Source organism: Acromyrmex echinatior, chromosome 12 (genome assembly GCF_024713525.1).
Source record: "Acromyrmex echinatior isolate Ae372 chromosome 12, ASM2471352v2, whole genome shotgun sequence".
NCBI classification, from domain to species: domain Eukaryota; kingdom Metazoa; phylum Arthropoda; class Insecta; order Hymenoptera; family Formicidae; genus Acromyrmex; species Acromyrmex echinatior.
Window position 1 is genome coordinate 4,813,471 of NC_141863.1, and position 25,811 is coordinate 4,839,281.

Here is a 25,811-nt window from a genome sequence, read left to right on the forward strand (position 1 = left end):
ATTAGTAATTTTATTTCTAACTATAAAAATGTATTTTTATATTTTTACTTATTATTTTTATGTAAATAATAATATCGCACATATTGTATTTCCCATTTTTGTTTATGCATACTATACAGATCTTATATAAAAATCTATGTTCGTAACATAACTTAAAAAAATTACACTTGAAAGAGAAAATTCAACATTTAATAATTACATAACTTAAGAAAAATTATTCGTAATTCACCGATAAAGAATTACCTAAATATTTCTATAAACTTAACTTCAATTTTAAATTCATTTTTGCTTATTATTTAATTACTATAAAAAAATAATTTTATTTGTAAGTTGTATCTGTGTAAAATCAATGCAACTCTTGATTTAATACGATTTTCCTTCTTGAACAAATGCCACTCATTTAAGTTTATTATTAGTTGCAATAAGAAAAGAATGTCAACTGATCCGAATTACAGGATAATTTACCATTAAAGCAGAGACGTATAATTAAAGCAAAGTGACACTGCATCAACGACAACCACAGGCGCCTCGGTGCAGCTGGTATTGCATTTACGCGGTCCAGTGTTTTCGAGTGCTTCTATACTAAATGCAGTTACTTACGAGACAAGAGCAATCGCGCGAGTTACACACTAGACGAAAATATCATCTGTAGGAGAGAGAGAGAGAGAGAGAGAGAGAGAGAGAGAGAGAGAGAGAAAGAGATCCTTTCCCGAAATCACATCCAGAGAATAGCCACTTCGAGCGAAGCAATTTACTACTTGCAAAACACGCGAAACTTGAGTTCCAATTATAATAATTAATATAGAATATGTTACAATATGGATCCTCTCGATTATTAAAACAGTATATTATAACGAAACATATATTAAATTGTTCACGCTATATTTATATACTTTGCGAAAATGTACAAAATTGTTAAAGAAATCACTATAGCCCATTTCTGCCACAGTGATATAAATTAATTTTAATTTTACACTGAGAAAAAAATATAGTTAATTTTAATAAATATTTAGTTCAATACTGTCAACTAAACATTTGCTTACAGTAAATAAATATTTGTTCAATAAAAAAAATGATTGTTAAATCAAATTAATATTTCTTGTATCAAATAAATATATCTTTATATTTAATAAATATTTAGTTGATAGTATTCAACTAAATAAATATTTATTAAAATTGACTATATATTTTTTTCAGTGTAGGTTAATTTCCTCTTTATTTTGACCTAATTCTTAAAACTAGAAAATAAAAAGTAAGTTGAACCGAGATTAAAATTAATCTACATTGTTAGAAAATAGACATCTATCACTTAACTTTAACGTACAAAGCGCGAATAGTTAATATTGCTTCCGTAAAAATTGATATAAATGTAAATTAAATGTGGATTAAAAATTATAATCTCTCAGATTATAAGTTTCTGATATCATTAATAAAAAAATGTTTTTAATGTTTTATTATGTACGTCAGAAAATAAAATTATATATATATTTAATTATATATATATATATATAATTATATACATATATATATTATTATGTTATTGTTGAAAAATGTAAAGTTACGTTACTACTAATAAAAAATGTTTGGCACATTTAGTCCTTTTGCAAGATGAGCCTGCATCAGGGTGGAGATGCCACTTTTCTCTACCTTCGAGGATGAACTGCACCCTTCTTATAAAAGGCAGAAGGTGCACGAGATAATCCTCAAAGGAAATAAGTAAGGAAAAAAGGCGACGGAGATAGAAGAACATAAACATCAGAGAAACATGCGTTACGAAGATAGAAAGAGACGATGAACAAATGGTGCACAAGGCAAGTCACCCATCCGGTTGGGAGCCCTGGCGAAGCATGCTTTAACCATGAATAGCGTGCAGTGTATACAGCAACAGAATGTGCTACGTCGCATCCAAAGAAAGTACCTCCTTATCGGCTAGTTTAATATAATTAATGGACAAATTGATAATTAAAATTAAAAAAAAATTGCTGCTTTATATTGTCACAAATATCCCTATACTTTTGTCAAGAAATATAATTTAATACAGTTAATATAAATCATAATGTACATTGAGGGAAGTATTTAATATTTGTAACTGTAATTGCATGGTAAAATAATTGTGATTAAAAACTCCATTTTTATAGTTATTACTGTTTTAATATTAGTAATAATAATTATATTTGTAATTCTATATACTAAAAAAATATACAGAATATTTTATTTTTAATGTAATTAATCGAATATCTTGGAAAAATATTTCAGATGAAAGTACAGTTTGAAAGAACGCAAATATCAGTAAAATTAATTATCGAAAAACATTAATTTTTCAAGGTCATATGGAGGATACAGCCATTTTTTAAATAAAATTACATTTCTTTTACATAATATGATTTCTCTGATTAATCTTAATATAAAGAATTAAAGTAAAACAATCGAAAAAATCAATAATTCACGAAATATTTTATACTAATGCATATTAACATAAAATATTAAATATCTCGTAAACTATTAATTTTTTGATAATCGTACCATAATAATTTTATTATGAAACGAACGAAATAATGAGATGAGCAATTGCTAAAGAAAACAAATAGTTGCTTATAAAATTTATGTGCGTATTTTTTATATTATATTAAGTTTGAAATAAAACATCTGTATATAGTTGGTACCAAAAAATGACTAATTCCTAGCGTCAACTATATACAATATATACAATATATTTTTTAAATATATGGAACTATAATACAATCATTATTACTGACATTATATATTATAGTAACAATAAAAATAAAATTCCTAATCATAATTATTTTACCATTGTATAATGTCTTCTATTTCTTAGTGAAATAATTATTGATCCAAGTTCTAAATTGCCGCCAAGCTTTTTGTATTATTTTCAAATATAAAATCTGTAATTTTTTCATAATTTTATTTTGGTAAATAATATATCCTTAAATATAGCGATAAGACAAGTACATGTGGAACAATATAATACAGACTGCAAATTTAAAGTTAAATTTAGATACAAAAAGTCTTGCGTAAGATGTTTAGGATAATCAACTTTGTCGCACAACATCAGATTGTTGGCTAACCGTCCAGATAAGATGTTGTTCGCGGCGATAATGGCAGGAAATTAATAGCAGTTGAGGAGGTGGGAACGATGGGCGGAATAATGAAGAGATTGCTTTCCTTATTACTGTAGTAGATTCAACTTATCTTCCTTCGTTAATAGTTGCAATTTCGATGGAAATTAGAGCCATGGCAAAGTAAAATTATTAAATCGCTTAAACTATCAAAATATGTTCCCTTTGTTTCTTGTTATGTATGATAACTTGCAATTCTTTGCATTTTTAATAAAGAATGTGCAGAATAGCTTCTTAAATTGTATTATTCAGCGACGATCGTATTTACACATAAACATCTGGTTTTATTTAACTGATTTCTTTTTATAAAAAGGAGCATACAGTCATAACGCTAAATATTTTAAACGAAAATCAATATATTTAAAATTATCATATAATAACGTACGACGTTTCGATCAAAATTTGACCATCATCAGTACATAGAAATATCAAGATGTCAAAAAAAGAATTATAAAAATAAATATTAAGATGTCACAAAAAGAAATACGTAGAATTAAAACAATAATCGCTAGTCAAAAAGATAGTAATACAACTTTCCAATCATTTATGAACTATCAGTCCAATCGCAATGTCATTTTCTTGAACCTTAATTTACTCTGTTAACTCTACTACCATAAGCGAAAAGTTGTCTTAGCATCTTTTTGATTATCGATTATTGTTTTAATTGTATGTATTTCTTTTCGTGACATCTTGATTATATTTCTATGTACTGATGATGATCAAACTATGTTGTTATATGATAATTTTAAATATATTGACTTTCGTTTAAAATATCTAACGTCGTAACTGTATGCTCCTTTTTATTTATATTTTGTATTTTTAAGCCACCTTCAAACAGTTTAAATTTGATTTCTTTTTAATGTGATACAGACTTTTCGGACAAAAAAAAAGGTTTTATTTATTTTGACAGACAAGAGTCGCGTGACGGGAGTTACGGTGAGGTGAACGCGGGATTCATAGAATATTCGTCGCTACATTATGCGGTCAGTTGAGTGACGTTATATATTTTTATAGCCGACATGTTTGCACATGACACTAATTGATACTGCAGTACATTGCATTTATCTAGTTGTATAATAATATATTTTATTCGCAAGCAGTGGCATGTCTATACCGATTATCGCAAATAATTGTTAAATACTTAAATTGTTAAATACTTAAATTAAACAAGATAATTAAAAAATTAAAGATAATTTTTAAAATCATGCTAGCCTATTAATTTTTTTCATTTTTTCAGCAAATCGACAATTTATTTCTTTTTCTGAACATGGTTTTATCATTTGATATCGATATCAATCTTAATCAGCAACACAACCGAATCAGTCCAACGATTGATTACGCGATATCTTGGCAATTTTTCATTTCTTTTGATTAGAAACATCATCAATTTCTTAGAATTTATCGATATATTTGTAATTTATTATTTCACATCGATAAATCATTATTTTCTGAAAACTATATCCTTTATCATTTAATATTTATATGTGAAAACATAAATATATTCCTCCCACTTTAAAATCTGACGGAAACAGCATTTGATCATATATAAAATTTGTTAACAAAAAATTTATATAATTTTGGGACTCACTATTAAAGATACTGTTCTTATTGTAATTTTTCTTCCAATATAAAAATATATTTGTATTCGAAATAAAAAAAAATCAACTTTTGTGAAAAACGCACAATTTTCACTATATATTATGTAATTTTTATATATATTTACATAACTTTATACACTTTGTTTACAGTTTAGGCTGTTGAAATTGATTGGCAATATTCTTTTACAGGAAAAAATATTTTTTTTATTGTTCGATTTTATTTTATCGACAAACGAGACAACGTATGTCGCTCGAGTTGTGGTTATCTGCAAAGCGTCCCTCACATTTATGTCTCGCATGTGGAAATACGTCAATGCAGTAAATTTAATAGCGCCCTTCATAATAACACGCTTGATTTATCTTGCACGCATTTTATCAGCGTGCTACAAAGACGGATCCGTTTTTTAACTCGTAAATACTGAGCTTCAGAACGATTACGCTCGAAAATAAGTGGATCCATTGCATATGATTCCAATAGACAAACAACGCATATATTTTCAATATATATTTTTAAAGTCGAACGGAGATTCACTGCATGCCAAAAATTTCATTTTGGTTCTTTTTCCTTCGCAATCTATTTGCGATGCGAATCAACGCGGCGCAATTGGTTTTGTATAAAAATTTTTTGCAGAAAAAATTGCACGAAATTAAAGACGATATTCAATTCTTTGCATTTAACTTGGTACCATGTATAATAAGATAAACAATTCATTATAAAATTTTTCGATAAATAACAATGTAAAATAGAATAGAGTGAAGAATTTCCACTTGTTAAATTTTCTATCGTTTTGTTCAGAAAATCGATTAACTTCATATTTGTACTTTTAATTACAATGCGGACCAAATGACAGTATGACAGGAGATCCGGCTTAGGTTGTTCATTTTCGTCACTGTCCTGTGGTCCAGGCGATTAAATTTCCTCACGCACACTAAAGACCAGAGTACTGGCTTTAATTCGCTTTTCCGTTCTCCATATTGTAGAACTACGTCGGAGAACAACCGCAAGGGAAATTCTTCGGATAACGTTCATGTCATTCAAGAATTCCACAAGTTTCATCGTTGCGAGGTAGCTTACGACGCGGTTTACAACGCGATGAAACCGGGCCAGAACGGTTCGCGATTATCTACAGCAGAGATTCCCAAATTGAATAAGATCACCAGAGTATTGGATAGTCGTAAAAAAATACTTCTTTCATTATTGTTTCTATTTTTTAAATATGTGTATATTTTCGTTTGCATTAATTGTACGAAATGTGAGTTTTTAAATAATTCATTCTAATTTTAGTAAATCAATTATTACGCGTGCAATTAACACGTTTCGTGGATTACCGATGATCACGCTGGCCAAACCGTTTAACATTTTAATTATAAAAAGAAATGTAACTATAAAATAATTTTTTATCATAATTTTATATCATACGTGGATACATAATTATGATATGTGATGCAATATTAGTATACATTAGGCTTTCTTTTATAATAATTTTTGTTATTTTTTAAATCATTATGAAATATATATGTTTAACAAATATAATAAACGCAAACAAAAATTTCGTGAATCACCGGTGACTCATGCGGGGTCAAGTTAAAATTATTTCGCGGCACGGAACGTATTAATATAATAATATATAAATATATAAATGTATAGAAAAAAATATGTTAAGCATACACTGCATATGATAAAGCAATTTTTCATCATCTTTTATAACGCGAGAATGCAGTCACAGATTTATTAATCCGGTTCCGCCGAGGATTCCGCGTATCGGAGATCAACGCAAAGATTAAATTGATTAATTTCTTTCTCTCTCTCTCTCTCTCTCTCTCTCTCTCTCTCCCCCTCTCTCTCTCTCTCTCTCTCTTTAAGTTCCATCGCTATTTTCTCCGTGCAAAGCGAGACAAAGGTATACGGCGTTCCAATTTGTATGAGTCGATCGATTTACAAATGGAAAATTGCGAGCAAGCCGCAAACTTGTTTTATCAATCTATTCCTCTTGGTCATTTTCTTTGTTTCGCCAACGTTCCCGGACAGATTGCTAAGTTATTATCGGGTCGTCATTATATATCAAACTAAAAGAAAAAATAATTACAACGCCATCATATAGGATAAAGCCGGTAAACCGAGGCGAATTGGATCACGGAGCGAATCGAATCAATTTTGTCGTTAATTTTGTTATTTTTGTGTTTCAAACAAACTGTTTTATCATGCTAGTTACTTCCACAAATTTCCACTGCATCGAAAAACAATACACAACAGTTTCCTATTGCGTGTGATCCAATATCAATCGATATAAGCGCAGAGATTGAGAGTGTACGAGAAACTTTTTTCTCTCCCATAAAATCACTATTCTAAAAAAAAAAATCACAAATTTTACAATGTTATAACAAAAAGGTACGTTGAAACTTATGCAATAATGATTTTTACAATATACAATTTGCTAGTAAACTAGTGATTTTCTTCACTCCTCAATTTCGAGGTGTGAATTATATAATTCCCTCTTCTTGATTTTTTTCCGTTATATAATAAGAAATATCGAAGAATTTATGTATTACTTTATTATATAAAACCTAAGCTAAAGTTGTAAAAATTAAAAATTTATATAAAACTTAATATCAAAATTCTAATCACTTTTTTATCTTTTAATAAATAGAATTTGAGCCTCGATCTACCCTCTAAAGTTCAATATATATATATATATATCATAGAAGTATTATATATACAGTGAATGCAAAAAGTATTCGTATAGAAAAAATACTTTTTAAAAAATTTTATTTTTAAAAAGTAAATATTATCCAGCGAGAAATGAGTCATCGAATTGATGTCGAATCAATATAAATATGATGATTTCAACAGCAATTTGATGACGCCGATTCGATGTTTAATTGACGATCATTTCTTGTTGAATAATTAACAATTTATTTATAAAGTAAAATAAACAGTATGTTTCTTAAAATTATATATAACAAAAATATGTGTATTAATTATACGAATATATATCATCTGAAAAATAAATAAAAATTAAAAATTGTATTGTTTGAATGCTCTAAAAGTATTCATACAGACGAGAAATTTCTAAACGAGCTTCTAAAATCAGGAATACATGCGAAGCTCGTTTATTTATGTTAGAACAGGATATATTCATTGTGTAAAATTACTAATTAATATTTATTTTCTACAAATAAGACTTTTTTATAACAAATTTCCTTGTACAAATATTTTTTGCTCTTACTGTATAAATCTAAACAAAGATACTGTGTCTAAATTGTTGTTTTCGTTTCATCTTGTTTAATTCCAAATTGTCTATCTTTTAGAGCGCCATTACTTTTTCTGTCTACTCCCATTGATTTTGCTTCAAGTTTGACTAACAACATTAATTACACAGGAACAACGTTTTTGCTGAAAAACTTAGCTAAATACACTGCATTCAAAAATGTTGTTTTGACCATCAAAATAATTTTGTAAGATGCTCAAACTGGTAGCTAAGATAAAATTTTTTGCAGTATTGTCATCAACATTTAAATATTCTTCACAATTATTTTAAAAAGCCAATAAATTAAGGCAATATTTTAAAGCCAATAAATAATTATTTTCAGATTTATATCTAATTAAATTTTAGATATTACACAGTAAAATCGTTCTTTGCGTGTAAAATATAGTTCAATTTGGTTTTATAAAAATATAAAATAATAAATCAATAAATTTACATTATGACATTTTTTAATCTAATATAAGATAATACAATTTCGAACGATACAATTCTGAAAATAAAATTTGAATTCAATTTTCGAAGTTCAAGTTTGATCCTCTCATTGTATGGATAGAATTGAAGAATACTAAACAGGAAAAAATCAAATTTGATCTTCGAAAATTGAATTCGAATCTTATTTCGTTCAGAATTGCATCATGTTCGAAATTGTATCACTTCTATAGTTGAAATGATGTTTTTTCCTTCTAATATTAATTATATTTTCTGAAATAAATAAGAAAAAGTTCTCTATATATCTCTAAAACAACACGACTGTGGACATAAGTTAATATAGAATAGAATTATAAAAAAGGCTAGCACCAACAGGTTTTCCCGGTAAAAATAAGTACATGATAGAATTTTGAAAAAGTCGCTGCGGTCTCTTCTGAGAGCACTTCGCATCATTGCACATTGAATTCTACAAATAACCGTGGCGAGTGCAACGAGATTTTCCCGCAGAATGCGCGTAAAGAACGGATGGATCTACGTTCAAGAACATGGCACGTGCGCGATATTGGTTTTTCGCACGTTGATGGAATTCCCCTCCCTTTTGCTTAGCTCGTTCCCAAGCTTTTAAGAGTAAGTCGTCGTCTGCGTGTTTGCTTTTCTGCGTCGACCAAACTTTCTGATGAGTCTAATGCGGACCGGAAAGTTGAGAAGTAATGGCATAATGCAAACTTTTCGTAAATCCATAAAATCTTACAATCATGTACAGCAGCGATTTACTTTTTCAAAAATTAATAAAAGTTCAAAACGATGTACCAAATACATGTTCAGATTTTTCTATACAACGTTTGCCATACGAAAAAAAAAAAACAAATTGTTGCTAAAGTATCTAAAAATTTAGATAAAAATAAATCTAAAAATAAATCAAATAAGTAATAAAAAATCAAATAGCAAAATCATATATCGAAGCTAGATATATTGGTGCTTAATAACATTTTTATTAAATATTATATATTTTTATATAAATACATTTTTTAGTTACATAAACTACGCATGGATTATACTATCGGATTTGTAACACAATAATAAATTGGAATAATAATCTCACAATTTAAATTGATCATCAATTTGATAACAATGCTATTAGCATCTTAAAGCAATTATTAAAAAAGTAAAGAATTTATTGTGAAAAATATTACATCAGCCACAATTCGAACTTGGAATATCCAGTCGAGTATCTTTTCCAATTCGATTATTATACCAACATTTATCGTTGCAAATCCGATAGTAAATCGGATCGTGCAGCTTATATATCTGAAAAATGTATTTAAAATTTATATAGAAATGTTGTTAGACGTCAATATCTCCAACTGTATTTGGAGTTTTTCAATTTATTTGATTTATTTATATAATGATTGGAAATTAATCATATTATTCGCTGAGAATAGCACGAACTGTAGCTAAAAAATACAAGATTTTAATTTAAGTATTAAATATATGTGAAATTGCCAATTACATTTGCCTGAATTTCATTTGCCATTTTTATTATTATTCATATAATCTTGTTTTTAATAACTTATTACGTAAAAATAATTTTGTTGGCTCATTAAAATAATTATGTAATAGAAAAACTCAAGCATAATAACTAACGCTACAAATTTTGAAAAATTTTCTAGCGTCCTGCATAATTTATAATTTTTAATTATTCTGATATAATTCAACAAAATATTTAAAAATCTGTAGTTACATTTTTAGATGCTTCACTAAAATTAATCTTTCTATGAATGAAAATCAATTATAATATAGACGTTACCGTAACACAAAAATCCATTTATTTCAGATTTTTTTAATAAAAAAATATCAGATTTGACTCGAATTCCTAATTAAAAATATTCCGCTCTTCATATCTCAATTCTATAAATGATATCTATTTGTATTTTTAGTATGGACATGTCCAGAAATATAAATGAATCGCAATAAAACGAGATATATTTAATAAATACATCAATTTATACGTACACGTAATATCGTGATTTAAATGCAAAGACCTAGATAAGACCGAATGCTCCAAATTCAAGCGTAATATTTTCTATGACGGAGGATATATAATAGAACGATCGAACTCCTCGATATCGTGTTTCGATATTAGATGCTATCGTAGCCGTGGCATCGTAGAGCTTCGTTTCTGGTCATCGATCGCAACTACAGCAGCTTCTGTTAGGATTGATAGTTAAAGAATGGAGTGGTATCTGCTCTCCGTCGAATATTAATGAGGATCGCGATGTTATTGATGCCGCAGATTAGAAGTCAAGAGATGGGTCTCTGTAATACGAAGAGAACGACGTGTCCACTTGCACGGAAACTATTGCGAATATTCATTTCGCGAAATCAATGGTCTGCATGCGGCGAAGCACATCTCGCTTCAAAGCTGCAAGTGAAGCTGTATTTGAATCCGAAAGACGAATAACGCGAGTAGAACATCATTCGCTTGCGAAAATGCGCTTTTAGAAGAATAAAGCGCACTGCGCTTCGCACGCGTGTGCAAGCAGTCCGACATTTTTTCCGTTTTTTCACGAATAAATTTTTGCGATAAACGTGAAACCGACACGAGTAAAATATGTGAGAGTGACATGTATTGTTCTCGCGACAGATGCATTCTTCCTGGTTGATGCCAACTGACGCGTTCTGCGATTATATTATGAAGAATATTTCAAAAATCATGAATTTTCTTCTTTAAACTAGATATTACATGGTAAAAACAATCATATATAATTGAATTAACAAAATTGATTCAGCTTGAAAGAAATAAACAAAATTTCTGGTTATTACAATCAAATATTTTGATATGTAGCCAGAATATTTCAATGTTATATCAGTTTAGTTAGTGTGCATGAAATAACAATATCCAAAAAAAGTATCTAATTATTATTATCACTATTAGAGAAATTATTATATAATATAATTATAGAGAATTATTATTATCACTTATTATAGAGAAAAAGAAATGATTGAATATGTACGGTTAAAGTGATATTAATAAAAATAAATAGAATGTTTGCATCTCTATAGAAGATTTTTAGATTCAATAATATTATTTTTTTATCTATCATAAAATAGGATTAATGTAGGGACAATCATATTTATTACTGAAAGAAGAATATTTTACTCTTATATAACAGGTAACAACTGATGCCATAATATTTGGCGTGAAACCGATGCGCTCGAGTATTTTATTGTAGATTTAACAAAATCTACAATAAAATAGTCGAGCACATCGGTTTTACGCCAAATATTATGGTGTCAACATCGTGTTGTAACATCGAGTAAGATTTATTTTAAATGTAAAAAATATATAAACATACAGTCACGTTTATAAGTATTTCTGTGCTAATATATTTTTATTGAATTTCACGAAAAGTTAAATATCTCAGCGAAAAAAAATCGTAGAGAAGTTTTCGACCATGCATTTCACTCAAAACTATTTGCAGCATTGCTCATTATGCTCAAACGTTCTACACAATTATTTTAATAATTTAATAAAATTATTTTCAGAACTGTATCTAAATTTTCAGACACTTCAGCAAAATCGTTTCCATGTAAAATTAAAAATAGCTGCGAAAGAAAAAATTTTAATGAAATTATTAGTAACATTCAATAATTTCCTTGTAACTTCAACGGGACTTAGAGAATATTGTACTATCACTGCGCACCTGCTTTGGTATCGAGCGTCTCTCTACCTCGAGACCAGTACAACCATAACAAATTTCTGTGACAACATCTCATTAAAAGCGATTAAAATCGTGAAATATTTAATTTGCACGCGAAACTGATCTTCATTAAAATCGATCATTGCGTGATAATAGAGTACCACAAGGACATCAACATTTGAGCTACATTTTGCATTACATACTATAATTATCGAACACGCCTAGTTCTGCATCGTTTTGTCTTTGTCACGTTTGATTGCGTAAGCGAGATACTGGCATAAATAACTGCATACAGACTACAAACCTACAGAGAGAATAAGAAAAAAATTTTAATCTTCTCTCTCTCTCTCTCTCTCTTATAAATTTACTCCTACTTATTCAAGAAGTATAATCATATATTAAGACTTAAGTAGTCACAATTATTAAAAATATATAAACATAATTAATTACAAATATTTAGAAAACTATCATTTATTTCTTCCAGATAAAAAAAATTTTTTAATGGAGAATATTTTATATTTTCTAATATATTGTTATCATCTACTTTGCCCGAAAAGAACAATTTTTGCTGAAAATCTAAAATTTTCCTAAATTAAATCTGAAAATAATTTTGTTGGGCCATCAAAATAATTTTGTTGAAAACCCAAATTGCTAGAATATTAAAATTTTTCATAGCATTGTTTATCATTTTTTTGTTTTCAACAAAATTAATTTCAGATCTATATCCCAAGTTTTAAATCTTTCATTAAAATCGATCTTTCCGTGTGCAACTACTTGATTTAATATGAACTTTTTCATATTGAAATATATTTCGAAAAATTTGTTTACATTTCTCGCCACCATATATAATGAAAGTGGAATGCGGCACAAGAAGTGCGAAAGCGTATTATGTTGTAACCGGTTTCAAGTAACCTGCAATATTCTAGGACATCTCGCTTAGTAGAAAATAAAGAACAACAGAAAGGAATTCACTTTGCATGTCCCACGAATCAGATGTTCTATTAGATGCCGAGCAGTGAAAGGTGAAACTTATAGATTAAAATGTCACGAAAAAATATAAACACACGTCGATCATCAAATGCACATATATTCTCCATTCCATGTATTTTTAATTAAAAATCTAGAATAAAAAAAACAACAATTTTAATATACCCTACAATTTTTGTAGTATTATCTCGATTGCAAAATTGCGATAAATTGAATTGTCGTCGAAATAAAGCTAGATTGTTCGTTCCACTTTTCGGTGAACTTCAGCTCACTGTCTTACTCTCTTATGTTCTTACTTTTTTATTCTTTTGTTTACCAAGTAGGTAAATTATCACATCGTTTATCTGAAGATGGAACAACAACCATTCCTAAGTCAATCAATGCAAAAGCATACAAAAAGACAAAGTGCGCGCGATTGATATCAGAGCATTACGATTTCGTATCTACAGCTCATTATAATGACCATCTAAATTCAAAGAAAGATTTTAAGTCGTCGAAATAAGTCGCGCTAAGTCTCTTAACGTAATTATACTTTTACAGAGCACTCTCCACCAATTACCAAGGAAACGAGTTATCTCATTTGGCGATAAAATCCCAATTAGAGATCATAATTGTGCTCAACGGATACCCTCGATTGAGAGTAGCGTGGAAATTCATTCGAAAAGTCAAACTAAGCGGAACTAACGTTATTTCTCATTCGCTTGCAAAAGTATGATAAAGGCGTAGATATCACAGGAGAAGTATTTTCATTTACCGAGCAAAGCGAACTTGCACACTTCGCTGCAAACATGTAATGGAGTACACTATGTAGATACGAAAGTTGTATCTAGGATAGTCCTGAAGTCCAAATCCAATTTGATGTCAACTTCCTTCAGTAATTTCGGGATAGAAGATATCTTTCTTCAAACTTATCTTTCAAATCCATTTACTCAAGCATATCTTAATGCACTGATAATACTGATTACATAATGATTGTTATTGTTTCATTTTTCACTCTATATAGCAATAGTTACTGCAATTGTAATAAGTAAACCATAATTATTAAGCTGTCACTTTCACTCTTTCACTCTTTCACTTACATTTTCATTATTATTTATTGTATTAGACTAATCCAAACTTAAATTAATTATAAGAGGCAAAAAGTAATATCTATTGTTTTTTGATTAATAAGTTTTCATTTGCTACAAATTTAATAGTTCCTACTATCACTTCTCATAAATTATGAAATATTTTGTGGCTAATATTAAACTTTACAAGTACACAGAAGGTACGACAAGCTTAGCAACGTACGAAGCTGTTATTGAAATAGTTTCACGAACAATATTGCAGCTCACACCAGGATAATTCCCTCTTTCGTTGTCAATGGAAAATATCGTTCTCGAAAAGTAAAGAAGATTTTCGGGACATATCGTAATAAACGTTATGGTGAAACTTTGTTCATGGAACTACTTTGTTGAGGGGAGCTTTAATGTACAAACTGCCGCGCAGTTCGCAATTTGTAATAAATTCGAAATTACGTAGACATTTATACTCGTACTTTCATGGGAGAATTTTGCCATTATTTTATGAGCTAAAGCGAATTCTTCCAACGAATATTGGGTAGTTTGGAGATTGGCTTCTCTCGGAAGACATTGGCAAACCACCGAGTAGTATATTTGCCAAGAAACCTCCCAAAAATCGCCGTTTGAAATCGGCGTTTAACTGTAGGTTCCTTATAACTGTATACAACCAGCGTATGCATCATAGGCATAGTTTTGTATGCACAGTATACAAAAAAATAAGATACAATGTAAAATATGCACTAAAAACATTAATATGTTCCAAATGTATCACAAAACTGTCGTCAATGTCGACGTTACATATTAATGTTTTTAGTGCATGTTTTATATTGTATCTTATTTTTTGTATTTAAGATATGAGAGGCGCCTACACGCGCTGAAATAGCGCATGGCATTTGAAGAAGCCTTCATGTTTGAGTTACGCGATATAATACAGCACTTATCCATGCATAAGATAGATGCAATAGTGCTAAATATAATAAAAAATAACATTGTTACTTCAATAAGTGATTCAATAAAAGACGAATATAAAATGAAGAAATAAACGTGGCCTTTTCAATTTTGATAAGTAATTGAATTAAATAATTTTTTTTAGTTTATATGAGAGTCGAATAATTAATGTACATTTAATATACAAGCATTTTACACTAATAGAACAGTTTCAGAAATATGATAAACGATTACTGTCATCGTATTTTTCAAATGATTTGCAAAAAAATAAGATAAAATATAACACATGTTCTGCAATATTTAATATATTCAATATATCATGTAACTGAATATTTGCCTACACAAGACATAAATATGGAAACCGTGAATAGATCATTAATTCAATAAGTACATTAATTCTCAACAAACTAGTTCAAAAACAGAAAAAATAAAAGATGACATTGGTAAATATAACGGCTATTTAATGATTAATGATAGTGTGATGCCGTGTGTAAACAAATGCTTAGTTACATGATACAATTTAAATATATTAAATATTGTACAGCGTATATTACATTTCATCTTTTTTTTGTAAGTCATTTGAAAAATATAGTTATTTAATGATTCAATGATCTGATTCCTATACAGAATACAAAAACTTTTTGCAGCATTGTCCATCATTAAGAATCCTACATAATTATTTTAATAATCCAAAATTATTTTCAGATCTGTATCTAATTAAATTTTTAAATACTTCATTAAAACCGTTCTTGTCATGTAATAAACAAACCATTTGATAATAATTAAAAGAGATATCTAATATTAAAAAAGTAAAATTAGAATTTAGCATTTACATAATTAGTTGTAGTTATGTATTAACGAAATATTTGACTAAAATATCATTTCACCGAAGCTTTAGTAATTATTATCTTATTGTTACTCTTTTCAATATGAGTATAAAAAAATTATCATTATTACTATTTTTTTCGATAATCGTTAGATTTTATGGTAATTTCTATTCAAGAAAGGCATCTTCGCTTTTCTTGAATAAAATTTTTCTTTTTTTTTTCACGCACTAAATTATATTTTTTCAATTGCTGTTTTTGCGAATGACCGATCAGTTTCTTCAAAGTCTGTTTACCAATTTCCGTGCGCACTTTGCACAAGTTAGTGACATATTATCATCACTATATCGAGAGTGTTCGAAGCAGTAAAATCGATGGACGTCGAGTGGGATAGCGAACTGTCTTGCGAGAAAAAGCGAGATAGAGCCGATCGTCCCCCAACGATGATGATGGCTCATCGAGTTTTTTTCAACGTCGCGTTTCTGCAATATTTCTTGCCTTATTCAATAACCGTGCACTTTATCGCGATATGCTCCTATCGTACCATTCTCGCGATGGCTTTCATCCGTGATCGCGTCTCTATCCGCTCATGTCAACGAAACTTTCATGATCAGCAGAAAATGAAGAAATATAAAAGTCATGGCAAGAGAGAGGAGGAAGGGATAACGGAAAACGGTGTAAGTAGATTGGCACTTATTTTTCTGAGAACTATCTAGCTCTCAGTTTCACAAACCTCAATTTACTGATAGAACGAACGCAATGGAAAAATACGAAAGTACGGTATCTTTACGTTACATGGCCGAAGTGAAAATGAGATAGTGAACGCAAGTGATAGCGAGATGTCTCCTTCGAAGACGCTTTTATGGAGCACGCTGGAACACCCAGAACAAAACGACGTCGCTGAAAATTCTGATAAATGGCGACGACGACCCGATAAAAGTAGATATCTATGTGAAATCGGGGTTATGAGAAATTTATGTTCGTGAGGTTAACGCTGCTCGTTAAATTGTCCAAAGAGATTAAAAAAATAGACTGACCCTTCTCTAGGTTTCACTTAAGGGCTTTAGCTATTCAACTGAATAATTTGATAAGAAAACTTTATCATTTTCAAATTAAAAATGTGCGAACTATTATTCATAAAAATGAAATGAGAAAATATTTTTTAAATTTAGAATAATCATAAAATTGTATCATACAATGTATATTTAATCATACAATGTAGTTTAATTAATGTTTGTAATTAATTTTCCCATTTAAATGTATCATTTATACTATTTTATTTTTCTATAAATGTGGCATAAATTATCAAAAAACTAGAAATTTTTATTCGGATATATTTTTTTCTTTGAACATTTAACGCCACATTATTGTTTTAGAACTTAATTTTTACATTTATCTAAAAAATTTTTGTGTAAAAATAACTATAAATAATCAAAATAAATACAATGACTAATGGTTATAGATATACTTACAAAGAACACAACTCAATATATACACGTCGATTTTGTTAAAATTTTAATTACTAAAAATACTTTATACAAAATGAACAACAATACCATTTTCTCGGCAATCGTCAATATTTACTAGTAAAAATAAAAATGTTTATGAAAACTGATCACAGAAATGAATAGAGACAAAAATACATTTTAAAGCTAAAGTTAATACTTTCGAGTGACGTTTGTGAAATTTAGAAAAAAATTGCTGTCCATGCTACAACAGGATAAAATATAATAAAAATCCTCGAAATTGTCGTTTTTTCTTTTTGATGTTTTTTCTTTTTCTCAAAAGTGACGTAACAGACAAATTTGAATGGATTTGTGTTCAACAAACAAAAATATAGCGGAAATATGACAGTTAACGTGTTGCAAAATCATGATGACTGCCAATAAAAAGAATATAGTTATTCATCATTTTGCAAGTACTTTCAATAATAAATTTTATGAAAATTAATGTGTACTTATTGAATAGTGTTTCTTAAATTCAGTTTCGAAAAGAACATTATTGACTTATTAGGCATCGCAACAACGCAGGAACATACGGTTCCGCTTCGATATTTAAAGTTATAAAAATAAAAAGATAAAAAGATATTAAATATACGTTTTATACAAAATGAACAATAATACCCATTTCCTCGGCAATCGTCAATATTTGCTAGTAAAAATAAAAATGTTTATGGAAAACTGATCACAGAAATGAATAGAGACAAAAATACATTTTAAAGCTAAAGTTGATACTTTCGAGTGACGTTCGTGAAATTTATAAAAATTGCTGTCCATGCATTGGACATATTAAAACAATGTAGATATTAAATGTTTTAACAATAAATATCAATAAATTTAATTTTATATTTCTTTTCAAGAAAGTTCAATAAAAAGTTTTTTTACCGTAAAAATCTGATTTTTTTATTTCACACAAAGTAAAACAAAAATTTTTTTTTTATCTCTATATATAACACTGTTTCCCTTTCCTCTGATTAGAAACGCAATGTAGAAAACAAAGAGCTGTGTTTGGAAAAAGCGGTACTGTATTTCCTAAATTCCCATTAAATCAAATATCACATATAAATAGAAAAGCATAAATTGCCGCATAGCGAGAAGCTGGGAAGGCATGGATCCTCCCTTTGGCGGTTGTGTGAGTGTCACATTGTATCTTATATCTAAGCCCGCGAGTTCTTGAGAGTGGCACTTTAAACGACAAACATCGTCTCGGTTTTCGCCGAGTGCTCCATTCCGTTGCCCGTATCTGACTATCTATGCGCGAATTTTTTCATCGCAAATACATTTCGCTCGCGAAGCTGAGTTTAAAATCCGAAGAGACGGGAAATGCCCCACGATCAAATCGAAGAGTCGGGTTCAAGATTGATAAAGCGAGAGAAGATACGAAATGTCAGATACAAAAGTAGAGGAGAAGTGATTTTCCGCGAGGTACAATAACGGTTACATAACAATAAGACATCCCAACGTCAGTGACTCTCCGGGGAGCTCACATTCTCGAACGTGGCACAACCCTTCCCTGGACGCAGTCTCTTTCAACACCGGTACGTCTTTGCGGCGTATCGAAGGCAACCTTGGAGATCTTTCAAAGAAATAAAACACCTCGTCGAAAATACGTTCTCGCTGCAACCAGAAAAGTGCAATGGGGAAAATATTTATAGCAACGCTCGGAAAGTGAATTCACTACGAAATAAGTTCATAATCGAAATTATTACGCACATGTATATTATAATTAGAGAATATCAAATTGTTAATATTAAATTTTAATAAAAATTAAACTGCTATTCGTTGCATTTGTCCAAAATTAAATTTTAAAAGATATTTACGTGTATATTCTAAATATTATCTACGTTTGTAAAATAATTATATATAAAATATTATAATAAATGTAACAATAAAATAAGATAATAAAATATGAACATGAAATGTATATAAAATAATACTGATCAATGTGAATTTTTTAGTTTCAAACGGAAGTGCAAGTGCGTGTGTGTGCGTGTGTGTGGTAGATTGAAATATCTTTTTATTGACACGGTAAAATATTATCATATCAAACTCGGTTGTCCGAGATTTAAATCAAGTTGGAGTTAAAATTTTATGTCGAATTGCCTGTGTGCTAAGATAATCTTTGCTAGAGTGAAGAAACTTCACTGAAAATTTCATAAAAACACAAATAGAAAATTATATGATGTTACAAATATGCTCTCTAAATGTACAAAATTATTATACATTTAATAACAATAACGATCGTTTATGGTTTACGTATCAAACATTGACACTGAAAATTCAAGATTCATCTACAAGCTCCGAAAGACTCTGAAAAGGGACACTGCATCCCTCGAGAGCAATCGATGACCTAAATGTCCATTGTCGTTCGTTGCCAAGTCGACGTAGAAGATATGCTCTTTATTTAGATGAAGTGCTCCGGTCGGAAATGTTTTGGAAACGATGCTAAATAGGCTATACGTGCAATTTACCTCTTAAAAGTAAACTTATTACTTCCGGGTACAAGAACAATTTATAAATTTAAGTATATAACGTTATATTATACCCTAATTTAATCAATGTTCGAATATAATGAAAAAATACAACTTTAATGTTGATAAATGTAAAACCTCATTATAAAAAAAATGTCAAATATTAAAATAGATTATATTTAAAAAAATAAAAACATTATAAATATTATTTTCACTCATTTTTTACGAAGTTTTGTTATCCTATTCCACAATGAATATAAATCGATAATAAATTATAAGAAAATGTAACTTTAATATTTATAAAACTTTAGTGTATATAAAAAAATTTTTAATGTTAAAATAGTTTATATTAAAAAATACATTGTAAATATTATTTTCATTTATTTTCATCAAGAAGTTTTGCTGTTCCATAGTAGATAAAAATCGATATAAAAAAATTCTTATCATCAAAATTGAAAAAGATCACAAGCTTACAGAATTTTTCAAGTGGAAAATAATTTAACTATTTCCTGCCATTAAAGATTTTATCATTTATAGCAACAATGAGATGTGCCAGCACAACCATTTAAGTTCTTCAGCTTTATAGTATATGCAAATGCAAATATCATGTGGTTCCATGAAAGTCACTGATCTTCTAATCGCAGTCGCGCATCGCGATCAAAATTTTCACAAAGGATTAGAAAATACATGTGGCAATGTAAATGTTACGCATTTATGCAAGCAATAAATTCTCTCGCACATATTATAGAATTCGTCACTCAGTATATAGAAAAGCTTTTACTCTGGTAGTCACGTCAACAATTGATTTTTTCGGCTCATCGGAGTGTATGCGTGACACTCGAACGCGTTTAGATAAGAGTGCAATAAATTTTGCTTTCTCCATTCTTGGTTACCACATCACATCGAATATTCTTCCCCTTGATGCGCTTATCTTTAATTCACAGTAATCGTGGATTTTGCTCATGAATATATTACGCGCGCGCGCGAAAGCATCACTATAAAATAAATTACGTAAAAACGAGCAAATATACCATTAGAATATAAACGCATAAATCCTGAATAAAATAAAGTCAAATAAAAAGATAAAAAGAAAATAAAAAAATATCCGCTTAAAATGAGAGATGAAGATAGAAGTTCTCTGCTTTAGTTATCTTCATGAATTTAATCATATACTTCAGACGAGTAATCAACTTACTCTTATACAAATGAACGATATATTATATATATATATACACACACACACACATATATATATTATATACATATATATATGTATATATATATATACAGACTGAACATACCATCTTTAAAAGGTCCAAACCGCCACAGACTCATTGCGTAATGTGTAGGAGAACGAGACACGTAACTGCAACCAGCCGAGTAGATCACGCAATGTGCACCTTTTACATCATCTCGCAGAGAAAATTCCACAGATATACCACTGCACTCACAAACCTTCACAAATGTCACTAAGATTTTTGACTTATCAACCTTCTCGCGTGATCGATTCGCAACGTATGCAATAGTAAGAGCTTTCCCGCGTATAAAGTCTTCCTATACTATTCTAACTTCGAGAAGGCGAGTTTGCATTTCAAACACAAAGCTTGCAGCTTTGACTTTATTCAATCTTGTTTCATCTTGTTTATTTTCGATCGCGTATAACATGAAAGCTTTCTTGCTATTTTATCTAACAATAAGAAATAAATAATTTAAAATTATTAAAAAATGTTCCCGATATACAGGAAAAATCCTGTATATTATTATTATTATACTACGATATTAATAATAAATAAAATTTATTTTATATAAAATAAATGTATCTTCAATTCTGAAGTAATCTTTAAACTTATTATTAATTGAAAATATAAATCTATTATGTATATATCTATTTTTTTATTAATTGAATTAATTAATTTTAAACCAATATTACATCCGTTACATTTACATTTTATTTCTCGTACATTTACATGAATTCGCAGTTTTTAAGGGACGGAGAAAAACCTTTGAACGGTTTTATCATCAGAAGACAAGGCAAGCGCGTTCGTATGTGTCGTGCACGGTTGCCATTACTTTGCTAGCAAAACGCACCCCGAAGTTAACTTTATCCCTCTAGGACAGCTCGGAATGTGTCCCCTCAGTCGTGGTTAATGACTAGCCTGCACATGAAAGACACACCCTCTGTAGACCGGCGGATCCTGGGCGCGGGCCGCAGGGGTATTTACACGAGCAACTCTTCAGTAGAATGTTTGTTTAATTAAGAGCAACTCACGTTTTATCAATCCGTAAGTTTGTTCGCTTCGAAATTACGTATTGGCGTAATAACATTTTAAGTTTCAGCGATTTCATGAATTTGTACGACGTATTCGCCACGAATTTAGTTGAAGTCCAACGACGTTATATACACAGATTAAATCAGACGAATGCGCAACAACTCTTCTTCTGTGTCGTAAGCTAAATTACATTTCCTGTTAAGCAATCTGCTGATACAGGCTCCTGAGTAATTGCTACAAAATTCATGCCGTGAACATGAAGAGCTGTGAAAATCAAAGTCACCAGCTTGACAATTAATTATTTCAATTAATATCACTGCATCATCATATTGTTTGTTGAACATCAACACATGGAATAACTTATCTTATCACGATCAAATATTTTCATGTAGTCGCAAACACTTTAGTACAGCACGTAATATAAAAGTAACGCATTGATCCATTGATTTTTCAGCACTAACATTTGTCACTTCGATAACTTGTATATATATCGCACAAGATCATTCGCAACAGGAATGATAATCTTATCTAATCAGTACGTCACATTCACGTTGACAAACGATTCGCTCGAATAAGTTCAACGTACACTTAAAATACTCAAAAGTTTTATATACTCAGATTCGTAATTCGCCAATTATAAAAATAATATTAATATTAGAGCGATATGAACTGAAAAAAGAATTATATATCATCAATTTAAAAATTGTGAAAATCTATTTACAAAGTCTCTCGTAAATTGTTAAAGGCTTCGTTTGCAAAGTTCACTCATAATAATTAGAAATTCATTTTTTAAAATATTTTTAGTAAAATATATTTACAAAGTCAATGTTATCAATCTTGTGAATTCCATGTATCCATCACTCAGTTAATTATTAAAGTCTGTTAACTCCGAGGAGATATATTAACTCGCAAAATTCTGAGATCCTAAATAAGTATCACCATACTGCTACACAAACGACGATAAGAATCTCAACACGATCCGGCTTTTAATCGCCCGAAATTCGTACCTTAGTCCAAAATAATCATTTTAGCGGATTCTATTTCGAATCCTTTTGTACAACCGTTAATGCTCGACGAGCTCGACGAGTCGTGTCGCGTGACGAAAGGGTCACTCTGAAAATTGCGCGTGGCCGTTCCCGTCGACGGTGTCGAGTGCACTGGAGCCCGACCTGGGGGCTTCATGTTTACATCAGACTGAAACGTGCTGACGGCACCACACCTTGCTAGGCTTCTGTCGTTTCTCAGGTGGTGCCCACTAACACTAACGCGCAACGTGCAACACTCGCTTATCGACGATTAAACGCAGTGAACTATTCCCTTCCACGAGAGAGGGAAAGCTGCTCTCTCTCTTTCTGTGATCAGCCGACCGACGAGTGATCGGATTGTGCGCCGACGGCCAACGGCGACGTGCCTCGATGCCTCCCCGAACGAATGTCGTCCGATTATCGCGATCGACCCTAAGAATAGTTCGCGATCGTCTACAGCCGCATTGCATGACGCAAATAGCGTAGTCGCGTGGTGGCATCCGCCATTAGAGAGAGCAGAGCCAAGGAAGAAGGTCATGGGATATCTGCTTGATGGTCATCCTTGTGGATGGGGTAAGGTAAATATATTCACCAAGATTGATGCAAAGGAACACTTATCGGAGTATAATCTTACGATTAACCAAGCAACTTAACCATCAATAAAATCAAACCATGCATTAATATAATTCATGTTCATTTAATACCGATTATTAACATTATATTTTATTCTTTCGGCTACTATATTCTTTAAAGACCCTGTAATAAAAAAATCTGGTCATAAGAGCGTGTCATCCATATTGTGACAAAATCCTGCAAATGAAAAAAATATGCTATCTAATACGAATTGACGAAAAATGTCGGACCAATAAAAAATGGCTAATTTCTAATATTTTTCTGCAGTTAAACAATTAAAATTGGTGTTTCCATTATATCGAAGCACACGCTGATTCACTATTCTCTATTATGGAAGATCATTGTCAACCAAATAATTCATTGATAAATCGCCTTCAGTACAAAGACATCATAGTATAGAGTATTACTGGTTGTACCACCCGAGACCTCGAACGAATCCCCGAAGTGCTTCTTCGACAGAGAAGAACCCAGGAAACACGCTACGTGATCGGACTATGCCAAATCTCGAAAAACGGAAGAAAGTCTCGGACCCTATGAGAAACGGAAGATTGAGAGAGGAAATGTGATTCATGCTCGTCGACAGAGGAATTATTGGATAACAGCGATATCTTGTCGAGTATCCATGAGATATAAAGAATCACCTTTCTACGGGCTCAATGATCCGTGACTTTATGCAGAGCTTATCGCTAGAGCTTCTATCATTCGTGTTTTCTTTTTTAAACAATAATATTATCTTAAATATTTGTAAAATTTATATTGTTCAATACATTGAGAAAAAATTTTTTAATTAAGCAATACAATTGTCGACAAGAGTTCCTTGTTTTAATATTAAATATATAATAAAAATACCTTTAAACATTGGCAACACTCGAAACGAAAAAAGAAATGAGCAATCATGGTAACTCGATGAAATAACACGAGCAAACAAAAACAACACGAAACGCAGTGTATTCTGTAACCGGAAACGCGCGCTTCACAAGATCTTAACTATTCAATAAACGTTTGTTCATTCACGCTACGTGACGATGCATTATCCATCTCTGCGCACTTCACTCAACAAACGTTTATCAATGCAACAGAGCTCTTGATACCGTCACATCGGATATTGTTTGCGACGCGATGATTGGAAAAAAAATTCATAGAAGTATTACCTGACATTCTTTGTGAGAAGTAAAGACGCACGGCCGCACGGTTTACTTCAAAGCGCTAGTTAGCGGTAACCTAATAACGATAATCGATCGACGAAGCGTCAACCGCCTTGGTCGCCATCGAGAATCTCATGTACACGTGTGTTTGTGCATTTGTGTATGTTTGTGCGTGTGTGTATGTTTGTGCGCGTGTGTGTGTATGTGACGCGAGTATTTTTTTTTAACGGACACTGAGGAAGGAGATCTCTCTTTTTGTATCCACGAACTGGAAAAAATTTTCGAAGTACTGAGATGCCAAGCGTCATTCTCCAAGTTCAGTGGCGAAGAAAACAGCCTTGAAAAAATTTTCAATCCATCACTAAAATAGATCAGTAATTTTAAAGAACATGTAGATATAAAGTATGGATATGTAATAACATACATAGTGTAAAACATTTCGTATTTATGTTAAAAAAATAATTTACTCACACTTTGTTAAAATTTTCTATTGAATTTTTAACATGTCTGAGTATTAATTTAATAATGTATAATCACATTACGTTACATTCTATTTTATGTTAAACTGATATTCATAATTCATTTTTCAGTGTCAAAATAATATAATTTAAAAGTGAACAAATAATATAAAATTAAAGTATTTTAAAACGTAAATTCTACGATAAATGAATAAAATACATGTTAATTTTACTGAAAAATATGCTTTTACAATTTGCTTATAAACTGTATCAGCGTTACCATTTTTTGTATTAACATATTTTTTCTAACATGTTCATCTTGTGTTAAATTAACACAAAAATTTGAGTGGATGATTGTT

At 30.2% G+C, this 25,811-nt stretch overlaps 2 protein-coding genes and 1 long non-coding RNA gene across 5 annotated transcripts in view; all 3 read right to left on the reverse strand.

Annotated features, from left to right (window-relative positions):
• LOC105149603 (phosphatase and actin regulator 2) overlaps positions 1 to 25,811 on the reverse strand; it is a 289,109-nt gene that overhangs the window by 248,932 nt on the left and 14,366 nt on the right. Inside the window, exon 1 of one of the 2 annotated variants that reach the window (XM_087412169.1) lies at positions 21,223 to 21,608. The exons of the other annotated variant lie outside the window; for it this stretch is intronic. Within the exon in view, the coding sequence (XP_087268295.1) occupies positions 21,223 to 21,256 (34 nt within the window). The 5' untranslated portion in view covers positions 21,257 to 21,608. Of the gene's footprint in view, positions 1 to 21,222; positions 21,609 to 25,811 lie in introns of those variants that run through there. 2 annotated transcript variants of the gene reach the window in all.
• LOC105149604 (uncharacterized) overlaps positions 1 to 25,811 on the reverse strand; it is a 56,835-nt gene that overhangs the window by 3,561 nt on the left and 27,463 nt on the right. The window lies entirely within an intron of this gene.
• LOC147907757 (uncharacterized) lies at positions 21,623 to 22,381 on the reverse strand. The gene is made up of 2 exons (XR_015547029.1): positions 22,191 to 22,381; positions 21,623 to 22,077 (listed from the first exon to the last, which is right to left on the reverse strand). It is a non-coding gene; the product is annotated as an uncharacterized LOC147907757 (long non-coding RNA).